General features: G+C 43.0%; 2 protein-coding genes across 55 annotated transcripts in view; one reads left to right on the forward strand and one right to left on the reverse strand.

The window, feature by feature from the left end:
* TFG (trafficking from ER to golgi regulator) overlaps positions 1–9,861 on the forward strand; it is a 63,915-nt gene extending 54,054 nt beyond the window's left edge. For 2 of the 5 annotated variants that reach the window (XM_073614880.1, XM_073614878.1), the window contains 5 exons: positions 5,570–5,716; positions 5,828–5,995; positions 6,581–6,712; positions 8,759–8,866; positions 9,111–9,861. In XM_073614880.1, the coding sequence (XP_073470981.1) occupies positions 5,570–5,716; positions 5,828–5,995; positions 6,581–6,712; positions 8,759–8,866; positions 9,111–9,487 (932 nt within the window). In that variant the 3' untranslated portion in view covers positions 9,488–9,861. The remainder of the gene's footprint in view (positions 1–5,569; positions 5,717–5,827; positions 5,996–6,580; positions 6,713–8,758; positions 8,867–9,110) is intronic. The other 3 variants (XM_073614879.1, XM_073614881.1, XM_073614882.1) reach the window with 3 other exon arrangements.
* Positions 9,862–11,065: 1,204 nt separating this feature from the next.
* Positions 11,066–22,021, reverse strand: part of ABI3BP (ABI family member 3 binding protein) — a 496,221-nt gene continuing 485,265 nt past the window's right edge. For all 50 annotated transcript variants that reach the window (XM_073614901.1, XM_073614909.1, XM_073614887.1 and 47 more), the window contains one exon: positions 11,066–12,130. In XM_073614901.1, coding sequence (XP_073471002.1) covers positions 12,015–12,130 — 116 coding nt within the window. In that variant the 3' untranslated portion in view covers positions 11,066–12,014. The remainder of the gene's footprint in view (positions 12,131–22,021) is intronic.

The following is a 22,021-nucleotide window of genomic DNA, read 5'->3' on the forward strand; positions in this document are numbered from 1 at the left end:
TTCCCCACTTGATTCCTCGGAAGAGGAATCATCAGCCTGTTCACGGCCCCTTGAGGGGGATTCATATTCCCCCTCACACAGTTCCTCCGTTTGGGGATCCTGGGTGGTAGAAGGGGACCTAATGCATTTTCTTCCACTATGTGAAAATGTGATTAAAGTCACTAATCTTTCCTCTAAGCCACTCATAGCTGAGGAGAAAACCTGCTCAGTTATATAGACGGGGCTGAAGTGTCGGAAGCAATTGCAGCCCCCCTGATGGCTCACTCTGACTATCCTCCTTAGTATGGGATGGTGTTGCTGTGCTCCCAGCATTCACCGAGATGTGATGACACTGTTGCACAATGCATGCTGGGAAGCCGGAGACTAGCTCCCAGGGGACTGTGGGAGGTCTGGGAGAAGCTAGAAACACGCCTATTCCCATGGGAGGAAAACCAGGAAGTGCTAAGAAGATTAGAAAAAAAAGGTAATTACGGCGATTTAAATTTTTTTACACAGCATGTCAGCATCTAGGCAAGGAAGAGAATGCATAGAGATAATGTTCAAAATTTGGGTGGAACCCCGCTTTAAAGGAGAATACCCACAAGAATTAGAAAAATTCCTTAGGAATCTCCCTTGCCTTATCCAGCTGCAGGGTTCTGTGGTAACAGACCCAATCTTTCTTCACCTCTCACGGTGGGCTCCGTTTAGAAAACCTTCAAGGACCGGGGGCCCCTTTTTTTTTTTTTTTTTTTTTTTTTTTTTATATTAATCGGGGGATCCACAGCCCTGGGCCTGTAAAAAGCACCCCGCCAGGAATATGGCTGAAAAAAACAAATACTGGATCCGGGGTCCAGCTCTCTAAAAAGAGAAGCGTTGCAGGCAAAACCTAGTTTCTTCGGACACGAGGCCTGGGTACCATTCAATTCGGCCTGGAAAAGACACTTTGAATGGATCCCGTTGCATGGCTTGCCCCAGTAAGGAATATTCCAGCGGAGCTCAGCACAGCACATCTTTACTTGTGACTAACACCTAAGACACTGGCGAAAAAACTGAGGTACTCCTGGTAAGGGGAGGGGTTATATGGGGAATTTAACTTCCTGTTTAGGGTGTGCCAGTGTCCACCACCTGAAGGTGCCATATATCCCATACAGTTATTACTGTGGCTCTGTGTCCCGTGATGTACGATAAAGAAATGACAGTTTGCTACAATGTATAGTAGGGAGTGTACAGCTTGTATAACAGTGTAAATTTTCCACACAGAACAGGCCTCGCCATGGTTGACCAAAGAAGTTGAGTGCACATGCTCAGCGTCATATCCAGGGGTTGTCTTTGGGAAATGGACGTATGAGTGCTGCCAGCATTGCTGCAGAGGTTGAAGGGGTGGGGTGGGTCAGCCTGTCAGTGTTCAGACCATATGCCGCACACTGCATCAAATTGGTCTGCATGGCTGTCGTCCCAGAAGGAAGCCTCTTCTAAAGTTGATGCACAAGAAAGCCTGTTTGCTGAAGACAAGCAGACTAAGGACATGGAACCATGTCCTGTGGTCTGATGAGACCAAGATAAACATATTTGGTTCAGATGGTGTCAAGCGTGAGTGGCGGCAACCAGGTGAGGAGAACAAAGACAAGTGTGTCTTGCAGCAAGTCAAGCATGGTTGTGGGAGTGTCATGGTCTGGAGCTGCATGAGTGCTGCCGGGACTGGGGAGCTACAGTTCATTGAGGATCAATAGGATAAAAATAAAAAAGAAGATTGGGACTTTAGATGAGACGCTAAGTCTCCATCCCTGTGCGTATAAGAAAATAGGAGGTTGGGACTTTGAGTGAGGTGGGCCAATGAGACCAGAGGGACAATCACAATTGCACAAAACATTTATTGATACATAATAACAATTGGACACAAATAAATTACAAAAAAGATAATAATATCCAATCATGTAACAATCCCATCTTGCCTGTTGGATGGGGAACATAATGAACAGCCCCCAAATGGTACAGGATAAAACAACTGAGAAAAATTGATTTATAGCAGTAGCATAAGGTCGCAAAATAAACATAAAAGCTTATAGATATATGGACCTAATAAAGTCTATAATTAATATGGTGCTTGTCGTAGGCCCGACGCGTTTCGTGTATCAAACACTCTTCAGGGGCAATATAGCACCAAAATCTAAAAGGGAAGAAAAAAAAGGGGGATGATATGATGGAAGACTGGATAAGGTGCAAAAAATGCACTAAGAGCAAAATGAACATAAAAAGGAGACTAGCAGCCACTAAGCCCCCATAGAAACTCACATGTTACAGGAATGCGAACTCCAAGAGGTCCACAGGCAGCTGGCCACCCAATAACTCAGGTCCGGGAGCTGAGGGAGGAGCTTAGAGAAGGAAGCCGGGAGGTAAAGAGGGCCACATACATAGCTGGGGTAAAAAGAGTAATATATGTCAAATATAGCCCCATATAAAGCTGGAGCCCCTAATAGCAGAGAGGTGTATAGTAATCTAAAAACTGTCCCTCTTACCTAAGGGTGGTGTAGAGTAGCCAAACATGTCTGACCCAGTGACGGACGTATCGTGTAAGAGCAGACTAAAACAACTGTATGGGTCCTATCTATATAACCAATCCCCGCCCCAATCAAAGAAACTCCCCCCAGCATCACGTGGTGCAGACAAAGACTGGCGGGAAACCTCTACCAACGCAGCGGCCACCGCCGCTCACAGCTGCTGGAGAGGTCGCCCTACCACGCGTCCGCACAAGAAGGGAAAAACACAACGTCAGCGCCGGGACGCTCACGCAGAGGTCATGCGCATGACGAGGAGGCGTGATGCCGACGCACAATGGGAAAACCCGCCCCAAACACCTGCACCCGCCGTAGCGGACGAGGGGGGAAAGGGGAGGGATCCCAGGTGTGCCTCGCAGCTCCCGGACACTGAACAGAGGGCAGCCGACCACAAGCAGGCTCTATGGGGACACATACCACATGATCGCTCCAATATGGAGGGAGGGAGCTAGAAAGAATGGAAAAAGTATGAGAAAAAAAAAAAAAAAACAGAATATGTAAATAAACACACATGGGAACAATACAAAAATATTGTAATAATCTTAAGCAAACCCCCTAATATGGGGGGAGGAAACCTAAGGGTTCAAGGCAAATGCCTTGTAGGGTAAGTACCGTCGTATTAGAGCTTCCAGATGGAATCAAGCCCGACCTCCATCGCTATATCGAGTAAATAAATGAAGTGGGGACTTTAAATGAGACTCTAGGTCTCCATCCCTACACTAGCATCAAACAGGAAAATAGGGACTTAGAATGAGGGGGGCAAATGAGGCCAAAGGAATAATCCAAGAACATGAACCATTAGGTGACAATAAATATGAAAATAACACAGTGACATAATCATGCAGTAATAGTCCCATGAAGATTATAATGACAACACATATACAGTTTTATGACTACCCCCGGGTCTCAGAGCGCACCTCCATCCCTGTATCGGATCAATAGGATAAAAATAAAAAAGAAGATTGGGACTTTAGATGAGACGCTAAGTCTCCATCCCTGTGCGTATAAGAAAATAGGACAGTTCATTGAGGAAACCATGAATGCCAACATGTACTGTGACATACTGAAGCCTAGCACGATCCCCCTCCCTTCAGAGACTGGGCTGCAGGGCAGTATTCCAACATAACGACCCCAAATACGCCTCCAAGACGACCACTGCCTTGCTAAAGAAGCTGAGGGTAAAGGTGACGTACTGGCCAAGCATGTCTCCAGACCTAAACCCTATTGAGCATCTGTGGGGCGTCCTCAAACGGAAGGTGGAGGAGCGCAAGATCTCTAACATCCACCAGCTCCGTGATGTCGTCATGGAGGAGTGGAAGAGGACTCCAGTGGCAACCTGTGAAGCTCTGCTCAACTCCATGCCCAAGAGGGTTAAGACAGTGCTGGAAAATAATGGTGTCTGTCTGCCTTGGATATTATGGGGTGTGTAAGTGTGTTTTCTGTGTGGGGGGGGGGGGGGAATTCCTCCAGCTTTCCCTGCTGCTGATTGGACAGTCTGCCCCGCCCAGAATGCATAGGTGAGGGGATGTCCCACATATTACCTGTGTTTTCAATAAACAGTTCATGTTGAGCAACCAAACGAGTACTGCCTTGTTATTCGTTTTTAGCGGTTTGCAGTATATGACGAAAGCACTCAAGCGGAGTGTGGGACGTTTCGTTAGACATTACACACATTTTATGCTCCAATCTCTTTGGCCTCTTGTCTATTGTCTATTTTTCTACTGGTGTAGACCCCACCAGAGCTTCATCCCCCACCCCCCCACCCCCACCCCCCAATTGTTGGACCAATCCCTGTTGGATATTTACCCACTGTTTTTTAATCACTATCACAAAAATTACTTTTTTTTTTTTTTTAACCAAATCGCTACTCTCACGCTCAGGTGTGACCAGCCAAAAAAGTTCTGAAACAACGTTTCAGCCTTCACTATATCATGGTCTTTGCAGCCACCCCTTGAATTGCCAAAACCAGGCCTGTGGACAGTCTAAACAAAAAACAGACCAGAGCAGTGCGTCCGCTAGTAGTGCAATAAACTTCTTCTTTTATTAAGCAAAGCTAAAATGACACAATGTACTCACCTGCTCCTGGAATGACACCAAGCTCATCACACAACATTGAGAATCCATCTTCAGAACCCCTGTATGGATGTCGCTAGATGTATTCCACTCCAATAAAGACTCCTCGCCCCACGCTGTCTGTGTGTTAGGAAAGAAAGAAGAGCAGGGAGTTGGCAGTTTGTGTATGACAGCCGCTGGGCTTATGGAGGACCACCAATCATTCAATAGAGCAACATGCACCCGAAGGAGGCTGTGTGGGTTGCCATAGTTTGGAGTGTGTAGCCCACAGGTTGAGCATGCCTGCTTTAATGTTAAACTTGTAAGCCCTTTTAAACTAAAGTCTTGCTTGCAACCGGGTACCAAAGGATGCCTGCTATCACATACACCACGTGGTGCCAGGTCTTGGGCAGGGCTTTCTAACTTTTGTAAAAAAAAAAAAAAAAAAAATCATTTTTATAAATATATTAAGTTCTGTCAGTCTACAAGGGAAAAACTTCACAAAAACATCCCAATGATAAAAAAAATGGGAAGAAGCACAGGGCTAGAGCATTGTTTTAAGGGATAAGGTCACCTTTCAAGAAAAACATTAATAAATGCACATATTTTTGCAGGGGAAAAAAATGCATTTATTTTTTTTTTTTTTTCTCCTGGAGCCTGGAATGCATTGCAGGGAGAGGATCCCCTGCCTGCTGTCATGCTGATGAGGGGGGGGATTGGTGAAACTGTCGGTAGAAGCTGGAACATGTTCCACTCTGTGATTGGAACATGTAACGTTTCAAAAGGTGAACTTGGCCATTAAATGTTTAGAATAATTGATGGGCTAATGTGAACTTTATTTGAAATGTGTTCTCTAACTTGTAACATATTACATGTTTTACTTTTGATATATATATATATGTATATATATATATATATATATATATATATAATATTATATTATATTATTATTTTAGCTCTAATGCAATTCTGTTTATCAACAGTTAATGGACAGCCACGGCCACTCGAGTCCAGTCAAGTAAAGCATTTACGCCGAGAATTGATAGAACTGCGTAACAAAGTCAACCGTCTACTAGATTGTTTAGAACCCCCTGTAGAACCTGGAATCCCAACCGGTCTACCAAATGCAGGTACGTCCATTTCACTTTGTATGTCTTTGGATTTTATATGGATTTGGACCATGGATTTTATATGCTGTAGCATGAGAGTAAACTTAGAGGGGTTCTTTTTTGCTAATGTAGAGACTGTGGATGGTCGAGAAGAGAAGCCTGCTGCTCCTGACTCCTCAGTTAAGCCGTCCACACAAGTCATGGCTGCTAGCATGTCTGCGTTTGATCCTCTGAAGAATCCAGATGAGATCAACAAAAATGTCATGTCAGCTTTCGGACTGACTGAGGACCAGGTTACTGGTATGTTTTCACAAGAACAGTTTAAGGCTAGTTTAACTTTTGGCAGCAAGTACTGCATGCCGCAAATGTGTGACCCGTCAATTTGTCATGAATAGTATACGATATTAAGAATTAGAAGCCAAAAAAGCAAGTTTAATAATCTACCCATACAACTGAGACGTCAACATTTAGGTTAAAAAAAAAAAAAAAAGTGTAACCGTTTATACTAAAGCATCTTTCAAAATGTTCTTGAGGAAATTAGGGGGAGACTATCATGACACATTTATAGGAAACGGTCTTGCAGTACCAAGCGTTTGTTATCAGATAATAACTTTACAGTTAGAAGGATAAATTAGTTTCCTTTATTTCTTAGAACTGAAATAGGCGTTTTTATGTTTAGCTGCTCCCTGAAATTCTGAATGCCAGTTTATACACTATTAATGAAAATGCTCTTGTTTGTACGAGAGCACTAGCTGAACATTAGCATTTGGCACACACGGTAAACGCCATGTGATACGCAAGGTAATCTGTAATTTATTGTTGTGGTGTATGTCGTTAGCAATAATTGTAATTGTTGACATTTTGTTTTTATATTGTTGCTTGTAGGACCTCCCAGTGCTCCAGTAGAAGAACGGTCCAGCACTCCGGATAGCATTGCCTCCTCCTCCTCAGCTCATCCACCAGGAGTTCAACCTCAACAGCCTTACCCAGGATCTCAGCAGCCAGGTCAGATTGAAGGTCAGGTCATGTATTGTACTTGGCATGCTTTTGTTTCTGCATGTCAGTCATGTAGATCTGCATGCCTTTATGTCTAGAAAAAACTGCTTGGTTTTTATCACACAGTACGGGACATAGGAATCGATTCATAAACCATGGATTTTATATGCCGTAGCATAAAAGCAGATGAATCTATCTGAATTCAAATTTTAAATGGTAGTCAAGGCCAATGCTGATTACATAAAAATAGGAATTTTTGATGTACTTGTCAATTCCATATCTTGAAATACAGGACACAGATATCTATTCATAGACGTGGTATTTTGCCAGTGTCCTTAGTCGATGAACACCACCTCCTTTTTTGGGGCAGAATTTCTCACTATTTTTTACAAGATTTTTAAACCCATAATTTGACTGACTCTTCTATCTAGCTCTGACTGCTTACTAGCCATTTCAGTGATCAGTTACCCTTTACTTGCAGTAGCAGGTCCAACCTCTAATATTTGCTTTGGGCACTGGATCTTGTGTTGGCACTCTCCTTGGCATGTGGAGAAATGAGTGTAATTAGCTACAGGGTGCCATACAGATCCAGGGCCTTGATCCATTCTTATGACGCCCAGACCCTGCAGACCTCTTTACATCAACAAGGTAGGACAGGGTTTCCTTGTACATTTACCTACCGGTCCCTGGCTATAAGTATTGACAGATATGTTGTATTTACTACATCCTTATCTTACAAGGCACACAAGCAGTTTAGAAGGCACAGGTTATGGTGGGATCTATACTTTGTGTTTTTTTGTTTTTCCCCCTAGCTTCTATTGTCTCTCACTATTGATCTAATAAGTAACATTGTCATAGTGTTTACCTATTTAAATTTGGCAGTCTTTTGACAACTTTCTACTGGAAATTCCTCTCTGCTTAGTGATATGTATTACTTACAAGACTTCTAACTGTGTACCTCTGGCCACTGTCTTCTGTCAACAAATGCAGGCTGATTTTTTTTTTTTTTTGCTGTCTCGTCTGTTGCTGGATACCTCCGAGACAGTCATTGGAACTCGCCTGGGTTATTGTGGTTCCTCCTTTTGAGACATACTCTATCCGCGTCTATTCCGTAAGCACCCCACAGTTTAAGACTCTCACTAATGGCGGATTACAGACGCTTAGGAGCAGAAGTATATGGGACAGTCAGCAGTGAGTCCGTTGCAGGCCTTGAGAAAACTCCAAGTTTCTCTTTGGTTGTTAGCAGTTTTTATGTTCTGGAGCAAAGTTCAATACCACTCCAGCCCCCGACTCAGGCTCTCACAGAAGTTCACCATGTGGCCCATCCAAGGCAGAATTCTCTGCCCCTATGTCTTATCTGTGTCAGAGGTTATCATGACCTCTGGAACTGGCAGGGACTGTCAGCTGTAAATGCTTCGCCTCTTCCCTGGCAGTGTTCATGGACCATAACCGAAATTTTGTAGTGCAGTGGCAGAAAACAAGGAGTGCTGATATTTTAAGCAGGAGGGTTTCAAAAGTATTGACTGCCTCAATTTTAGGACGACTTGACATGCAGTCTATAGTGAACTCATTGAGTGCGTACTAGTCTCTTGAGAGACACACCTACTGCTGCACAGCCTCCTACACAGGCGAACAATGAATCTTATTCCTGTCCTCTCCCCCATTCATTTCTCTTATCGGTCTCCATTTCCATGCTCGGGAAAATATTCTTGTTTGCATTTTGTGGTTGCCTCTCGTAAGTCTAATTCCCAAGTTGTTCTCTTCCTCAGACAGCCCTGTGTGTGTGTTTTTCGTTTTTTTTTTCAATAGATTTTTTTTTTTTTTTTATAATATTGCATATAATTGTATTGGAAAAAGAGAATTGACATGTTAGGACAGCCTAATCTATAGCTGTATTTCATGCATTTAAAACCTTTTTTTGTTTTTTGTCTTTTTAACATAAAAGTTCTTAAGGCTTGCCTCCTTATTTTTTATTTTAGTCCCTGTTGTCTGCATAAATGTGGCTGTAGGTTCTATGACAAGTAGATATGTTTCAGAATAAAATAAAACAATTTGCTTTGTTTACAGGCCAGATTTATCAGCAGTATCCTCAACAGCCTGGATATCCAACAGCTCAAGGTCAGCCGCAGCCTGCAGCTCAGCCCCAGCAGCAGCAGTATGGAATGCAGTATCCCGGTAAGACAGTCTGACATGTGACATTCATTTTCACCTTGAGAACAGTAGCTTGTGAACATAAGATTTAGAGATTCCAGGCAACCATTTGTAAGGCTCTAGAGCAATGAAATTAAGTTTTTTATTATGTACTGAGAGGCGTGACACTCCCAGTGAAGCTTACTGTAACCAATGTACTTCCAGAAGAAAACTCTTAAACATGTGTGAAAGTATTCAGTGACTAAATCCTTTTTGTCTTGTCTTCTAGGCTACAGTCAGCAAACAACCCCACAGGCACCACAGCAGTTTCCTGGTTACAATCAGCAAGCCGCCCAAGCTCCTGCACCTAACTTTCAAGGCCAGGCACAACAACTGCCATCACAAGCTCCTCAGCAGTACCCTGCTGGCTCTTACCCGCCACAGACTTACACTACACAAGCTTCTCAGCCTGCTAACTACAATGTCCCCCCAGCTTCCCAGCCTGGAATAGCGCCCAGCCAGCCAGGTAGCTATCAGCCTAGGGCAGGATTTACCTCTTCACCTGGTAGTACTGTAACTCCCCCTCCAAGTGTGCCTAATCCATATGCTCGTAATCGCCCTCCGTTTGGCCAGGGCTATGCCCAGCCTGGTCCTGGTTACCGATAAAGTATCATTACTTTGGCTGCTAGATCTGTTTCCATCCAAACAAACTTCAATATTATGCTTACAAACTTGTAATGAAACGTCACACAGCAGTATAAAAACATTTTCTGCTGTTGTGCAACTTTACTGGAGGAAGAGACCAAATGATTATTTTCTTGCTTCTGATTGTATTTGCTCACTAGTTAAAATTAAAGTCCCAAACCAGTGATGCGTTTGACACATTAGCCAACTTTGTCAAACATGTGAAAACATGCTAAATCCCACTTATTTGTTTTTAACATTCTGATGTGTCCTTTTAGATCTGTTTTTGAAGTAAAAAAGTAGATATTATGTACCGAATCTAACAGTCACCAAAACCTAATAAAATATTAAAACTCCTTTCTTTTTTTGTGTGAATTCATAACCAGCTAACATATATCCCTCTTATTTCTACTCTTTTTGGTGTTTGTGCTGAGCGTACAACAAAATACAAAACTGTACTGTCATTTGTCTGGATAGTCACTGCAATTTTTTTTTTTTAGAAATGGTTAAACTACAGGTGTTCATAAATGCTCGGAAAACTTCTGCCATTTAAAGTGTAACCCTACTTTTGTTGAGGAAAGAACAGCCATCTAGGTCAGTTTTATACCCTGCATGGATTTTTATTAAACTTTTTCATATAGTTCCTCCTAATGTGCTACAAAGAAGGGAATGCCCGCCATCACGTGATCAGTCAGTGTTGCTTTTTTTGTTTTAGTTTTAAAGCAAAGCTGCCAGCAAATCTGAAAATCTGACAACCTGGAAAAAGTTTGCATGTGTTGCATCATTTTTATCGAAAGATAGATATATAAATCTGTCTGTCTTTTTAGTAATGTTAAATGTGGCTGTTGTAGTCATTGCAGTTAGGTTACCTTTTTTCTAAGCTTAAAAATGAGGAATGGTATTTTTAAATGGTTATATTTTCTACAACTAATGTCATACTGCTGTCTTCTACAAATAAAGGTGCAAAATAGAGTCCCTCTTCCAATGCATATTTTGATTTTGTTTTCATTTAAAGCGGAGGTCCATCAATTTTTTTTTTTTTTTTTTTTTTTTGTCAGCAGCTACAAATACTGCAGCTGCTGACTTTTAAAATAAGGACACTTACCTGTCCAGGGCGCCCACGATGTCTGCACCCAAAGCCGATCTATCCCTTGGCTGTCGGGTGCTGCCGCCGCCATTTTCGGTAAGGGAATCAGCAAGTGAAGCCTTGCGGCATCACTTCCTGGTTCCCTACTGCGCATGCGCGACTCGCTCTGCGCTATCCCACTGGTCCCTGCTGTCTTCTGGGACCTGTGTGTCTCCCAGAAGACAGCAGGGGGGGGGATGGAGAAGGCGCCGGAAGTGGCGTAGATACCTGCGGGTGGCTCGGGTATCTATGCCCAGAAATGGGAGCAAAATACCTGTATTAGACCGGTATCTGCCCCCCCCCCTCCCCCCCCGAAAGGTGCCACTGCAGGGGGGGGGGACCAGAAAAGCGGAAGTTCCATTTTTAGGTGGAACTTTGCCTTAAACAGCACATTTGCAATGTAGGTGCCACACAATAAAATGTAATACTAATGATAAAAAACAAAATAATGTCTTTATTGTAGAGTTCATATAAGGCTTTTCTCAGATACAAAACCTTGAAGCTTTTTGAAATAAAGATGTATTGGATATACTGTACATTCTGTAGAAAGTTAATTACACATCTATTTATATAAATCACATGCTTATGTTAATTTTAAAATAAAATTTTGCCAGAAAAAAGGAAATGGAACCTTGCACCAAAGAATGAACACAATTAAGTACCTGCCTCATTAGAATGAATCCTCGGTCCATTTACTGTATCCACAATGTGGGTATGGCTCAGAGGGAGACGTTTAATGACTGACATATTTACAGCAATGGAAACATCTGCTGTATTAGTATACTCTCCAGCTCAGTTTCAATGTTTCCTGCATATATTTAATGGATTTTCATACCCATTCCAAAACATCCAGTTACTAGGTATATCCCCCAGTGCTGGTTATAAAATCAATGTTTAAATATTGTTTTCATGAAATACAGTAAAAGGAATAAGGTCCTCATTGTGTGGTAAATTGCAAACCACATTTTTTTTTTTTCAGTAAAATAAATTAAATCATGATGAAGCTAGATGAAGATTACCGTGTATAGAGAGTTCTCAATTAAACTTAGTTATTTCAAGAATACTGTATATTGAATAGAAATTTGCATCAAAATATTTCTTACAACACTGTGATAAATAACATACACTGCTCTTCTTAAAATACCAAAACCAGGGAGCCAGCTTCCCGAGATTTTATCCTATGAAAACAATATCCTTAGTATTAATCTTGATAAATATGGAAGCAGTCTGTTATCTCCATAATAAAATCAATTGCTTGAAAGATTTCGTACATATTTTACATTAGTAGACACGAAGGTAATGAGTAGACTGAAGCTAGCGCATTCTCTATAGAAACGATGATGGAAGTTGTAGTGAGTCCATGAATTTGTCGTGGAAGCCTTCTTACCACTTTCCAGGTATTGCTATTCCACATTCATACCAATGGACATAGCTGATGTGTGTCCGACCTCCTATGTCCCCAAATTCTACTGGCTGCTGGCGTACTGACCTGTAAAATCCTGTGAATGGGGGCAAAAGATCATTTGCAATTAAGAATTTGGAATTGAGTCATATGTCAATAGCAAACACTGAGCATTGTTCATGAGGCTGCATATCTGTCTGCAGTGTTCTAGCAGTAACCTTTCAGCTGATCATAAGCTACAGCATTGCTGCCTGGTGGAGCACTAGGATAATCATGCACAATAATCCTACTGTAGTGCAGGGGTCAGCGACCCCTGGCACGCAGTCTTTATTATGACTGCATGTGTAGGAAGCATGGGACTCGCACCTCCACACAGATCAACAAAGCTGTGGCTCTCAGATGGGAACATGGCTATTTCCCGCCCGCCTCCAATCCCTCCCATCTCATGTCTTTTTGCTTGCATTGAACGGTGTGCAGCATGACCAGATCTAGTGTGTGATGTGTCTGCCCATCCCCCTCCATAGATGCTGTGCCAGCTCAGTGAGTTCCTCCTCTCATCCTGCAGTGCACACAGGCTGGGCAAAGGACATGCAGGAGAGCTTTGTCTCCACACAGCATATATTTGAGATCAGATTGTCTTACAGACAGGCTGCAGCTGCCTGTTGTTGCTGTTCTGACCTGTGAAAGCCCAGATCAGAACAGCAGCACAGCTGCAGTAGCCAGCTACACACTGTGCAGGCGGAGGCTGTGTGTAAGAAAATCTGATCTCAGATATGTGCTGTGTGGTGACATGGAGCGCTGCTGACCGCTATACACTGGCCCCTTTTCTCCAATCTGCTGAACCCTACACATTGTCCTGCTGATCATTGTCCTATGCCCTCCTGACCCCATCCTCTGCCCTGCTTGCCCATGACCTCTACCCTATTGACCCCTCTTCTTTGTCCTGCTGACTCCTAACCCCTGTACACTACCCTGCTGGCCCTTGTACACTGCCCTTTTGACCCTATTATCTGCCCTGCTAACCCTTCTTTTGTTTCCTACTGATCCCTGTACGCTGTCCTGCTTAACCCATCCTCTGCCCTGCTGGCCCCCTGTCCTCCACCCTGCTAGGCCTTGTTTTCTGCCCTGCTGACCCCTGAACATTGCTCCACTGACCTCACATTCCTCTTCCCTGCTTATCCCTGTCTTCCACCCTGTTGACCCCCTTCATCTGCCCTGTTGGTCCCTGTTCTTCTCCTTGCTCAGCCCAGTCCTCTGCCTTGCTAACCCTTGTCCTAGTCCCTATTGATCCCTGTACACTGCCCTGCTTAACTCATCCTCTGCCCTGCTGCCCCCTGTCCTCTTCGTTGCTTATCCCTCTCCTCTACCCTGTTGAGACCATCATCTGTCCTACTGGCCCTGTCCTCCATCTTGCTGACCCTTGTCCTATGCCCTGCTGACCCTTATCCACTGCCCTGCTGGCCTTTTCTCTGCCTTGCTTACTCCTTTCTACTTTACCCTGCAGACCTCAGATCCTCTGCCTCCCTGATAATGTTTACTTCACCCCCACATCAGACAGGCTAGATCTGGCGCTGGTGTTAGGTTAGACACCCCAGGCTGCCTGCTCTCATTTTGGACTGGTATTTAACCTGCTTTTGAGAACTAATAATTTAAAGTTGCAAAAACTGGAACCGATCTTAGGTGTGAAGGTGCAGAAACTAGGGTGATCTGAAATGTGATCGTGCAGGAATTGGGGCTGATCTGAGGTGTAAAGGTGCAGGAATTGTGGTGATCTGAGCTGTGAAGTTACAGTGGGATTATTTGAGATCTGAATGTGCAGGAATTGGGGTGATCAGAGGTGGGAAGGGCAAGGAATTGGAGTGACCTGAGGTGTGGAAGTGCAGGAATCAGGACTGATCTGAAGTGTGAAGGTGCACAAATTGGGCCTCAGTTGAGGTGATGGTGCAGAAATTGGGGCTAATATAAGGTGTATGAATTGGGTTGATCTGAGGTGAGAAAGTGCAGGAGTTGGGCTTATCTGAGGTAAGAAGGTGCAGGAACTGGAGGTGATGGTGCAGGAATCGGGGTTGATCTGAGTTGATGGTACTGGGGCAAATCTGAGGTGCAAAGGTGAAGGAATGGGTCTGATCTGAGATGTTAAGGTGCAGAAATTGGGGTGAATCTAAGGTATGAAGGTGTGGGAATTTGGGCGGAATTGAGGTGTGAAGATGCAGAAATTGGGCTTGATCTGAGAGAACTTTAATGGTTGACCGCTATCACCTCACGCTTTATATCACTGAGTTGATTATGCCAGCCGGCATATTCATTTCAGCCTCACTGTACTTCCCTTGCATCACAAGTCTCCTGGAATAAGGGTAAGTTACTATTTACTTACCACATACCATTGATCTCTGAAAGTTCAATGTTCATTTCAAATAATTATTTATATTGTTTACAGCAGTTACTTTATAAAACTTAGTTTTCGTGATTGAGAGTGTGAAGTTGACATTTTTTTTATGTAGCTGGCACTGTGCTCAAAAGGTTGCCTACCCCGGCTGTAGAGAAATGAAAATGGTACAATGCCATACAATAGGGTTGTCCCGATACCGATTCTAGTATCGGCACCGATACCGAGCATTTGCCCAAGTACTTGTACTTGGGCAAATGCTCCTGATCCTTCCCCCGATACCTTGACTGTCAGCAGTGATCGGCGCGGGGGGGAGTTACAAGCTTCCCCCCCGCGGCTTTCAGCTGCTTTAGTGACATACAGCGGTGATCGGTGCTTGTAACTCCCCCACACGCGATCACCGCTGACTGTCACCTCATCCCCCTTAGTCCCCCTCCGTTCCTCTGTCCCCCTCCGCTGTCCTGCTCCGTTGCTCTGTCCCCCTCCGTTCCTCTGACCCCCTCCGCTGTCCTCCTTCTTTGCTCTGTCCCCCTCCGTTCCTCTGTCCCCCTCCGCTGTCCTGCTCCGTTGCTCTGTCCACCTCCGCTGCCCTGCTCTGTTGCTCTGTCCCCCTCCGTTCCTCTGTCCCCCTCCGCTGTCCTGCTCCGTTGCTTTGTCCCCCTCCTTTCCTCTGACCCCCTCCGCTGTCGTCCTTCTTTGCTCTGTCCCCCTCCGTTCCTCTGTCCCCCTCCGCTGTCCTGCTCTGTTGCTTTGTCCCCCTCCGTTCCTCTGACCCCCTCCGCTGTCCTCCTTCTTTGCTCTGTCCCCCTCCGCTGTCCCCATCCGTTCCGGCTTTCCGCTGTCCCCCTCTGTCCCCTCCGTTCTGCTGTCTCTCCGCTGTGTGAATGGACAGAGTCAGCTGACTCTGTCTATTCACATAACTGAAACATTGTAATCTCCTGTGATTACGATGTCTCAGTTTATGAATGGAGAGGAGCCGCTGTCTTCTCTCCATTCATTCTCAGTGCAGCTGAGGCTGCAGAGAAAGGGACTGGGGAATCTCTATCCTCGGTCTCTTTCTCTGTCTCAAGGGGGAGATATCAGAGGTCTGTTAAGACCCCTGATATCTCACCAAAGCCCCCCAACGGGGCTGATTAAAAAAAAACACACACATAGTGCAATAAAGAATAAAAAAAAATTAAATTGTAAAAAATAATAAATGTAAATGAAAAAAAAAAAAAAAAAACACACACACACCGTTCACTCCCCCCCCCCCCCTAAAAAAAAAAAAAAAAAAAAAAAACACTGTCACGTGACATTAAAAAAAAGTATCGGTAATCGGTATCGGCGAGTACTTGAAAAAAAGTATCGGTACTTGTACTCGGTCCTAAAAAAGTGGTATCGGGACAACCCTACCATACAAGTATTCTTAATCTTATTTTGTTACAGAACAAAAAGAGTGCCTGTTTTATTCACTACTTCTGGCATTTGGTACCTGATATTTTTTAATTCTGTTTTCTTAGTTCTTTCTTTCAGTTATGTTAAACACATGCTTGTAATACATACATAATATTTATTTTTCTGTACAGTCACCATTATGGATGGCAAAATGGTGCCAAACTTACAGTGGATATTAAAAGTCTACACACCCCTGTAAAAAATACCAGTTTTTTCAGATGTAAAAAAACAGGCCAAGCTAAATCGCCTTTTAATGTTGCCTACATTATCATTCGTACAATTCAGTTAAAAAGAAAATTCACTTCAATGGGCAGTCCTATGTGTGTTAGTCACCTAAAAGAAGCTCCTGCCACGTTTGGGGTGCTATTAACTACTTAAGGACTGCCCGCTATCGTTATACGTCGCTACTTTGTCGCTAAATACTGTTATGGCAGCAGCTAGCTGCCATAACCCCGGTATTTTTAACCACTTCACATCCCGGCTATTGTCAAATGACGTCCGCAGGAGGGATCTCCCATCCTGGGCGGGCGTTATATGACGTCCTGGGCTTCCCGGCCATCTAGGGGGTGCCCGCCACGTCACTCGGAAGCCGGTGCACATGCCCGGCGGCCGCAATGTCCGCCGGGCACCCGCGATTGCCGGTAACAGAGCCGGGACATGAATCTGTGTGTGTAAACACACAGAACCACGTGCTGTCAGGGGACAGGAGACCGATCGTGTGTTACCAGTACAGAGGAACACCGATCGGTCCCCTCCCCCTACAGTTAGAATCACTCCCTAGGTAACACATTTAACCCCTTCCCTGCCAGTGACATTTATACAGTAATCAGTGCATTTTTATAGCACTGATCGCTGTATAAATGTGAATGGTCCCAAAATAGTGTCAAAAGTGTCCGATGTGTCCGCCGCAATGTCACAGTCATGATAAAAATCGCAGCCATTACTACTAAAAAAAAAATAATAATAAAAATGCCATAAATCTATCCCCTATTTTGTAGACGCTATAACATTTGCGCAAACCAATCAATATACGCTTATTGCAATTTTCTTTTTTTTTTACCAAAAATATGTAGAAGAATACATATTCGCCTAAACTGAGGAAAAAAAATATTTGTTTTTTTTTTAAATTGGGATATTTCTTATAGCAAAAAGTAAAAATTTTTTTTTTTTTTTTTCAAACTTGTCACTGTTCTTTTGTTTATAGCGCAAGAAATAAAAACTGCAGAGGTGATCAAATACCACCAAAAGAAAGCTCCATTTGTGGGGAAAAATGATAAAAATTTCATTTGGGTACAGTGTTGCAGAACCGCGCAATTGCCATTCAAAATGTGACAGCACTGAAAATTGGCCTGGGCAGGAAGGGGGCAAAAATGCCCTGTACTGAAGTGGTTAAAAACGGCCGGCAGTCTTCTTTCAGATAAAAGTGGTCTCAGCGGCAGAATCGCCACTTGATCACTTTTATCGGGGAGGGAGAGGCCCCCTCCCGCCGCGCTTCGGATGTCGGTAGTGGCGGAGACGATCGCATCTGCTCCCCTCACAGCCTGGATGCCGATTGAGGAAAAGATGCCCCCCACTCAGCTGCATAGCATTGAAGGGTGGAAGGGACGTCAAGCACCCAAAAAAAATGTATTTATTTTATTGCATTTTAAGTTTAAATGTGAGATCTGAGGTCTTTTTTGACCCCAGATCTCATATTTAAAAGGTTCTGTCATGTTTTTTTGTGTACATTCCTTGTAATCAGAATAAAAGTGACCCAAAAAATTTTTATTTTTTTTTTAAAAGGACAGTGTAAAAATAAAAAGTAAAATAAAATGAAAAAAAATTTAAAGCGCCCCGTCCCGCGCGGTGAAGTGAACGCATACGTAAGTCGTGCCCGCATATGAAAACGATGTTCAAACCACACATGTGAGGTACCGCCGCGATCGTTAGAGCAAGAGCAATAATTCTAGCCCTAGACCTCCTCTAACTCAAAACTGGTAACCTGTTTGAAATTTTTAAACGGCGCCTATGGAGATTTTTAAGGCAAAAGTTTGTTGCCATTCCACAAGCGGGCGCAATTTTGAAGCGTGACATGTTGGGTATCAGTTTACATGGCATCACATTCTCTTTCACAATATAAAAAAAAATTGGGCTAACTTTACTGTTGTCTTATTTTTTAAGTCAAAAAAGTGTATTTTTTCCAAAAAAAAAAAAAAAATTGCGCTTGTAAGACCGCTGCACAAATATGGTGTGACATAAAGTATTGCAACGACCGCCATTTTATTCTTTAGGGTGTCTGAAAATATATATTATGTTTGGGGGTTCTAAGTCATTTTCTAGCAAAAAAAAAATTATTTTACCTTATAAACACAGAGTGAAAAATAGGCCTGTTCTTTAAGTGGTTAAAAATAATGGCACTCAACTGTGTGTTTTGCCACAATTCTAAATCATTTAATGTAAATGGGGCCTAAAAGGGGAAAAATAGAATTCAATTCAACAGAACAAAATTCAATAACCACTTGTGGACCGCCCGCCCACAATTTACTGGTATGTCGCTGCCTGTCTCCATGTTTAGGGCACACAACCGCTGCCTACACCCACTGTGACTGTACACAGCAGGAGACGGTCAGCAGGTCCTGGCCAATGATTCAATGATTTGGGACCTGCTGAGCGGCTGTGTACAATCAACACAGGGGTTTGTGCAGAGGGAACAATGTCTCTTTCTTATACCTGCAAAGCAAGGATAAGAAACACAGATCTTTAGTAAAAAGCAGCACATATTGCACACATTACACATTCTTAGGCACACAGTAAACCCTTTGCCCCTTCCCAGCCAGTGTCATTAGTACAATGACAGTGTATAGTATTACAGTATACACCATAGTTTGTAGCCACTATAACTTTCACGCAAACCAATCAATATACACTTATTAGTTATTTTTTTTTATTATTGGGTATTCTGCTACAAGACATGTAGCAGAATACATTTTGGCCTAAAAATGTTATGAAAAAAAATAGTTTTTACTTTTTTATTGGATATGTTTTATAGCAGAAAATAAAAATGATTATTTTTTCATTTATATAATAAAAATGAAAAAAACAGTAGTAATCAAATACCAAAAAGAAAGCTCTATTTGTGTAAAAAATATGATATCAATTTATATTGGGTACAGCTTTGCATGACTGCACAATTACCAGTTAAATGAGCACAGTGCCAAAAAGTAAAACATGGCCTGGTCATGAAGGGGGTAAAATCTTCTGGTGCTGAAGTGAATAATTTGGTTGCTTAAATATGCACACCTTTAGCCGCTGCAATTCTGGGCACTTTTACCCCCTTCCTGCCCAGGACAATTTTCAGTTTTCAGCTCTGTCACACCTTCAATGACAGCTGCATAATCATTTTCTTAAAAAAAAAAAAAAAAAGACAGAAAATTAAAAAAAAAGAAAAGTTTTATTTTGTAAATAAGTGATTTTTTTTCCATCACTGATGTGCGCTAATGAGGCTGCACTGATGAGGCACTAATATGTAGCACTGATGGGCACAGATAGGCGGGACTGATGAGCAGGTACTAAAAGGCATCACTGATGTTTATCTATGCAGGTCTCCCCTGTAAGGAAATGCCACTGATCTGCATTCCTCACCTCACACGCTGTCAGTGTAAGGAGCAGAAAGCCGATAACTGGCATTTCCTTATTTACATGTGATCAACTGTGATTGGACACAGCTGATTACATGGGTAAAGAGCTGAGTCATCGGCTCTTTACCTAGATCGGGGATGCACCGTGTCCCGGGCACAGCGTGCCGCCGATTGCCGCACTGCGTTCCCCGGCGGGCAACCACACCACAGCTGTCATTTCCCTATACTTTCATGAAGCATCTTTTGATTTTATGACAGCATTCAGTCTTTATGCAGTCTTTATTCACATCTTGCCTTGAGAATCTTAGCTCACTCTTCCTTACAAAAGTGCTCCAAGTCTGTCAAATTGCGAGGGAATCTCCTGTGCGCAGCCCTTTTCAGGTCACCCCACAGATTTTTAATTACAGTTTTTGGTAATGTCACTGTTGTGTCATAGTTTCTCCTTTTGTTGATGACCGTCTTCTCTATATCTATGGTATATCTAATGCCCTGGAAATTTTTTGTACCCTTATCCTGACTGATAACTTCCAACAATGAGATTACTTGATGCTTGGTAAGTTCTTTGAAGACCATAGCTTTTGCTGTAAGAGGCAACTGAGTAAATGTCCAAAAAAACCCACTATAACAGCTGAACTTTATATGGGCTTAATCAGAGTCATGTTCATTGATGGAAGGTGTGTAGTGACCACTATTTAACATCAGTTTAAATGTTGGTTAATTCTGAAAACAGCCACATCCCTAATTATAAGAAGGTGTGTACACTTATGCAGTCATTTATGTTTTTTACCCCACTAAACGTTTTCAGTTTGTTTTTTTTATTTTGTATTGTACATACAGTATCTCACAAAATAGAGTACACCCCTCACATTTTTGTAAATATTTTATTATATCTTTTCATGTGACAACACTGAAGAAATGACACTTTGCTACAATGTAAAGTAGTGAGTGTACAGCTTGTATAACAGTGTAAATTTGTTGTCCCCTCAAAATAACTCAACACACAGCCATTAATGTCTAAATCGCTGGCAACAAAAGTAAGTACACCTCTAAGTGAAAATGTCAAAATTGGGCCCAAAGTGTCAATATTTTGTGTGGCCACCATTACTTTCCAGCACTGCCTTAACCCTCTCGGGCATGGAGTTCACCAGAGCTTCACAGGTTGCCCCTGGAGTCCTCTTCCACTCCTCCATGACGACATCACGGAGCTGGTGGATTTTAGAGACCTTGCGCTCCTTCACCTTCCGTTTGAGGATGCCCCACAGATGCTCAATAGGGTTTAGGTCTGGAGACATGCTTGGCCAGTCCATCATCTTTACCCTCAGCTTTTTTGGCAAGGCAATGGTCTTCTTAGAGGTGTGTTTGGGGTTTGTTATCATGTTGAAATACTGCCCTGGGGCCCAGTCTCTGATGGGAGGGGATCATGGTCTGCATCAGTATGTCACAGTACATGTTGCCATTCATGGTTCCCTCAATGAACTGTAGCTCCCCAGTGCCAGCAGCACTCATGCAGCCCCAGACCATGACACTCCCACCACCGTACTTGACTGTAGACAAGACACACTAGTCTTTGTACTCCTCACCTGGTTGCCGCCACACACGCTTGACACCATCTGAACAAAATAATTTTATCTTGGTCTCATCAGACCACAGGACATGGTTCCAGTAATCCATGTCCTTAGTCTGCTTGTCTTTAGAAAACTGCAGGCTTTCTTGTGCATCATATTTAAAAGACGCTTCCTTCTAGGACAACAGCCATGCAGACCAATTTGATGCAGTGTGTGGCATATGGTCTGAGCACTGACAGACTAACCTCCCACCCCTTCAACCTCTGCAGCAATGCTGGCTGCACTCATACGTCTATTTCCCAAAGACAACTTCTGGATATGACTCAACTTCTTTGGTCAACCATGGCGAGGCCTGTTCTGAGTCGAACCTGTACTGTTAAACCGCTGTATAGTCTTGGCCACCATGCTGCAGCTCAGTTTCAGGGTCTTGGCAATTTTCTTATAGCCTAGGCCATCTTTATGTAGAGCAACAATTCTTTTTTTCAGATCCTCAGAGAGTTCTTTGCCATGAGGTGCCATGTTGAACACATACCTGCTCCCCATTCACACCTGAGACCTTGTAACACTAACGAGTCACATGACACTGGGGGAGGGAAAATGGCTAATTGGGCCCAATTTGGACATTTTCACATAGGGTTTACTCACTTTTGTTGCCAGTGGTTTAGACATTAATGGCTGTGTGTTGAGTTATTTTGAAGGGACAGCAAATTTACACTGTTATACAAGCTGTACACTCACTACTTTACATTGTAGCAAAGTGTCATTTCTTCAGTGTTGTCACATGAAAAGATATAATAAAATAGTTACAAAAATGTGAGGGGTGTACTCACTTTTGTGAGTTATTGTAGGTAACATTAAAGGTGGAAAAAATTGATTTATCGTGGTCAGTTTTTTTTTAACCTCTCACAAACCTATAATTTTTACAGGGGTGTGTGATTTTTTTTTTCATTTTATATATCCACTGTAATTGCTATATAGTCTCA

This window comes from Aquarana catesbeiana, linkage group LG02, assembly GCF_042186555.1.
Source record: "Aquarana catesbeiana isolate 2022-GZ linkage group LG02, ASM4218655v1, whole genome shotgun sequence".
NCBI classification, from domain to species: domain Eukaryota; kingdom Metazoa; phylum Chordata; class Amphibia; order Anura; family Ranidae; genus Aquarana; species Aquarana catesbeiana.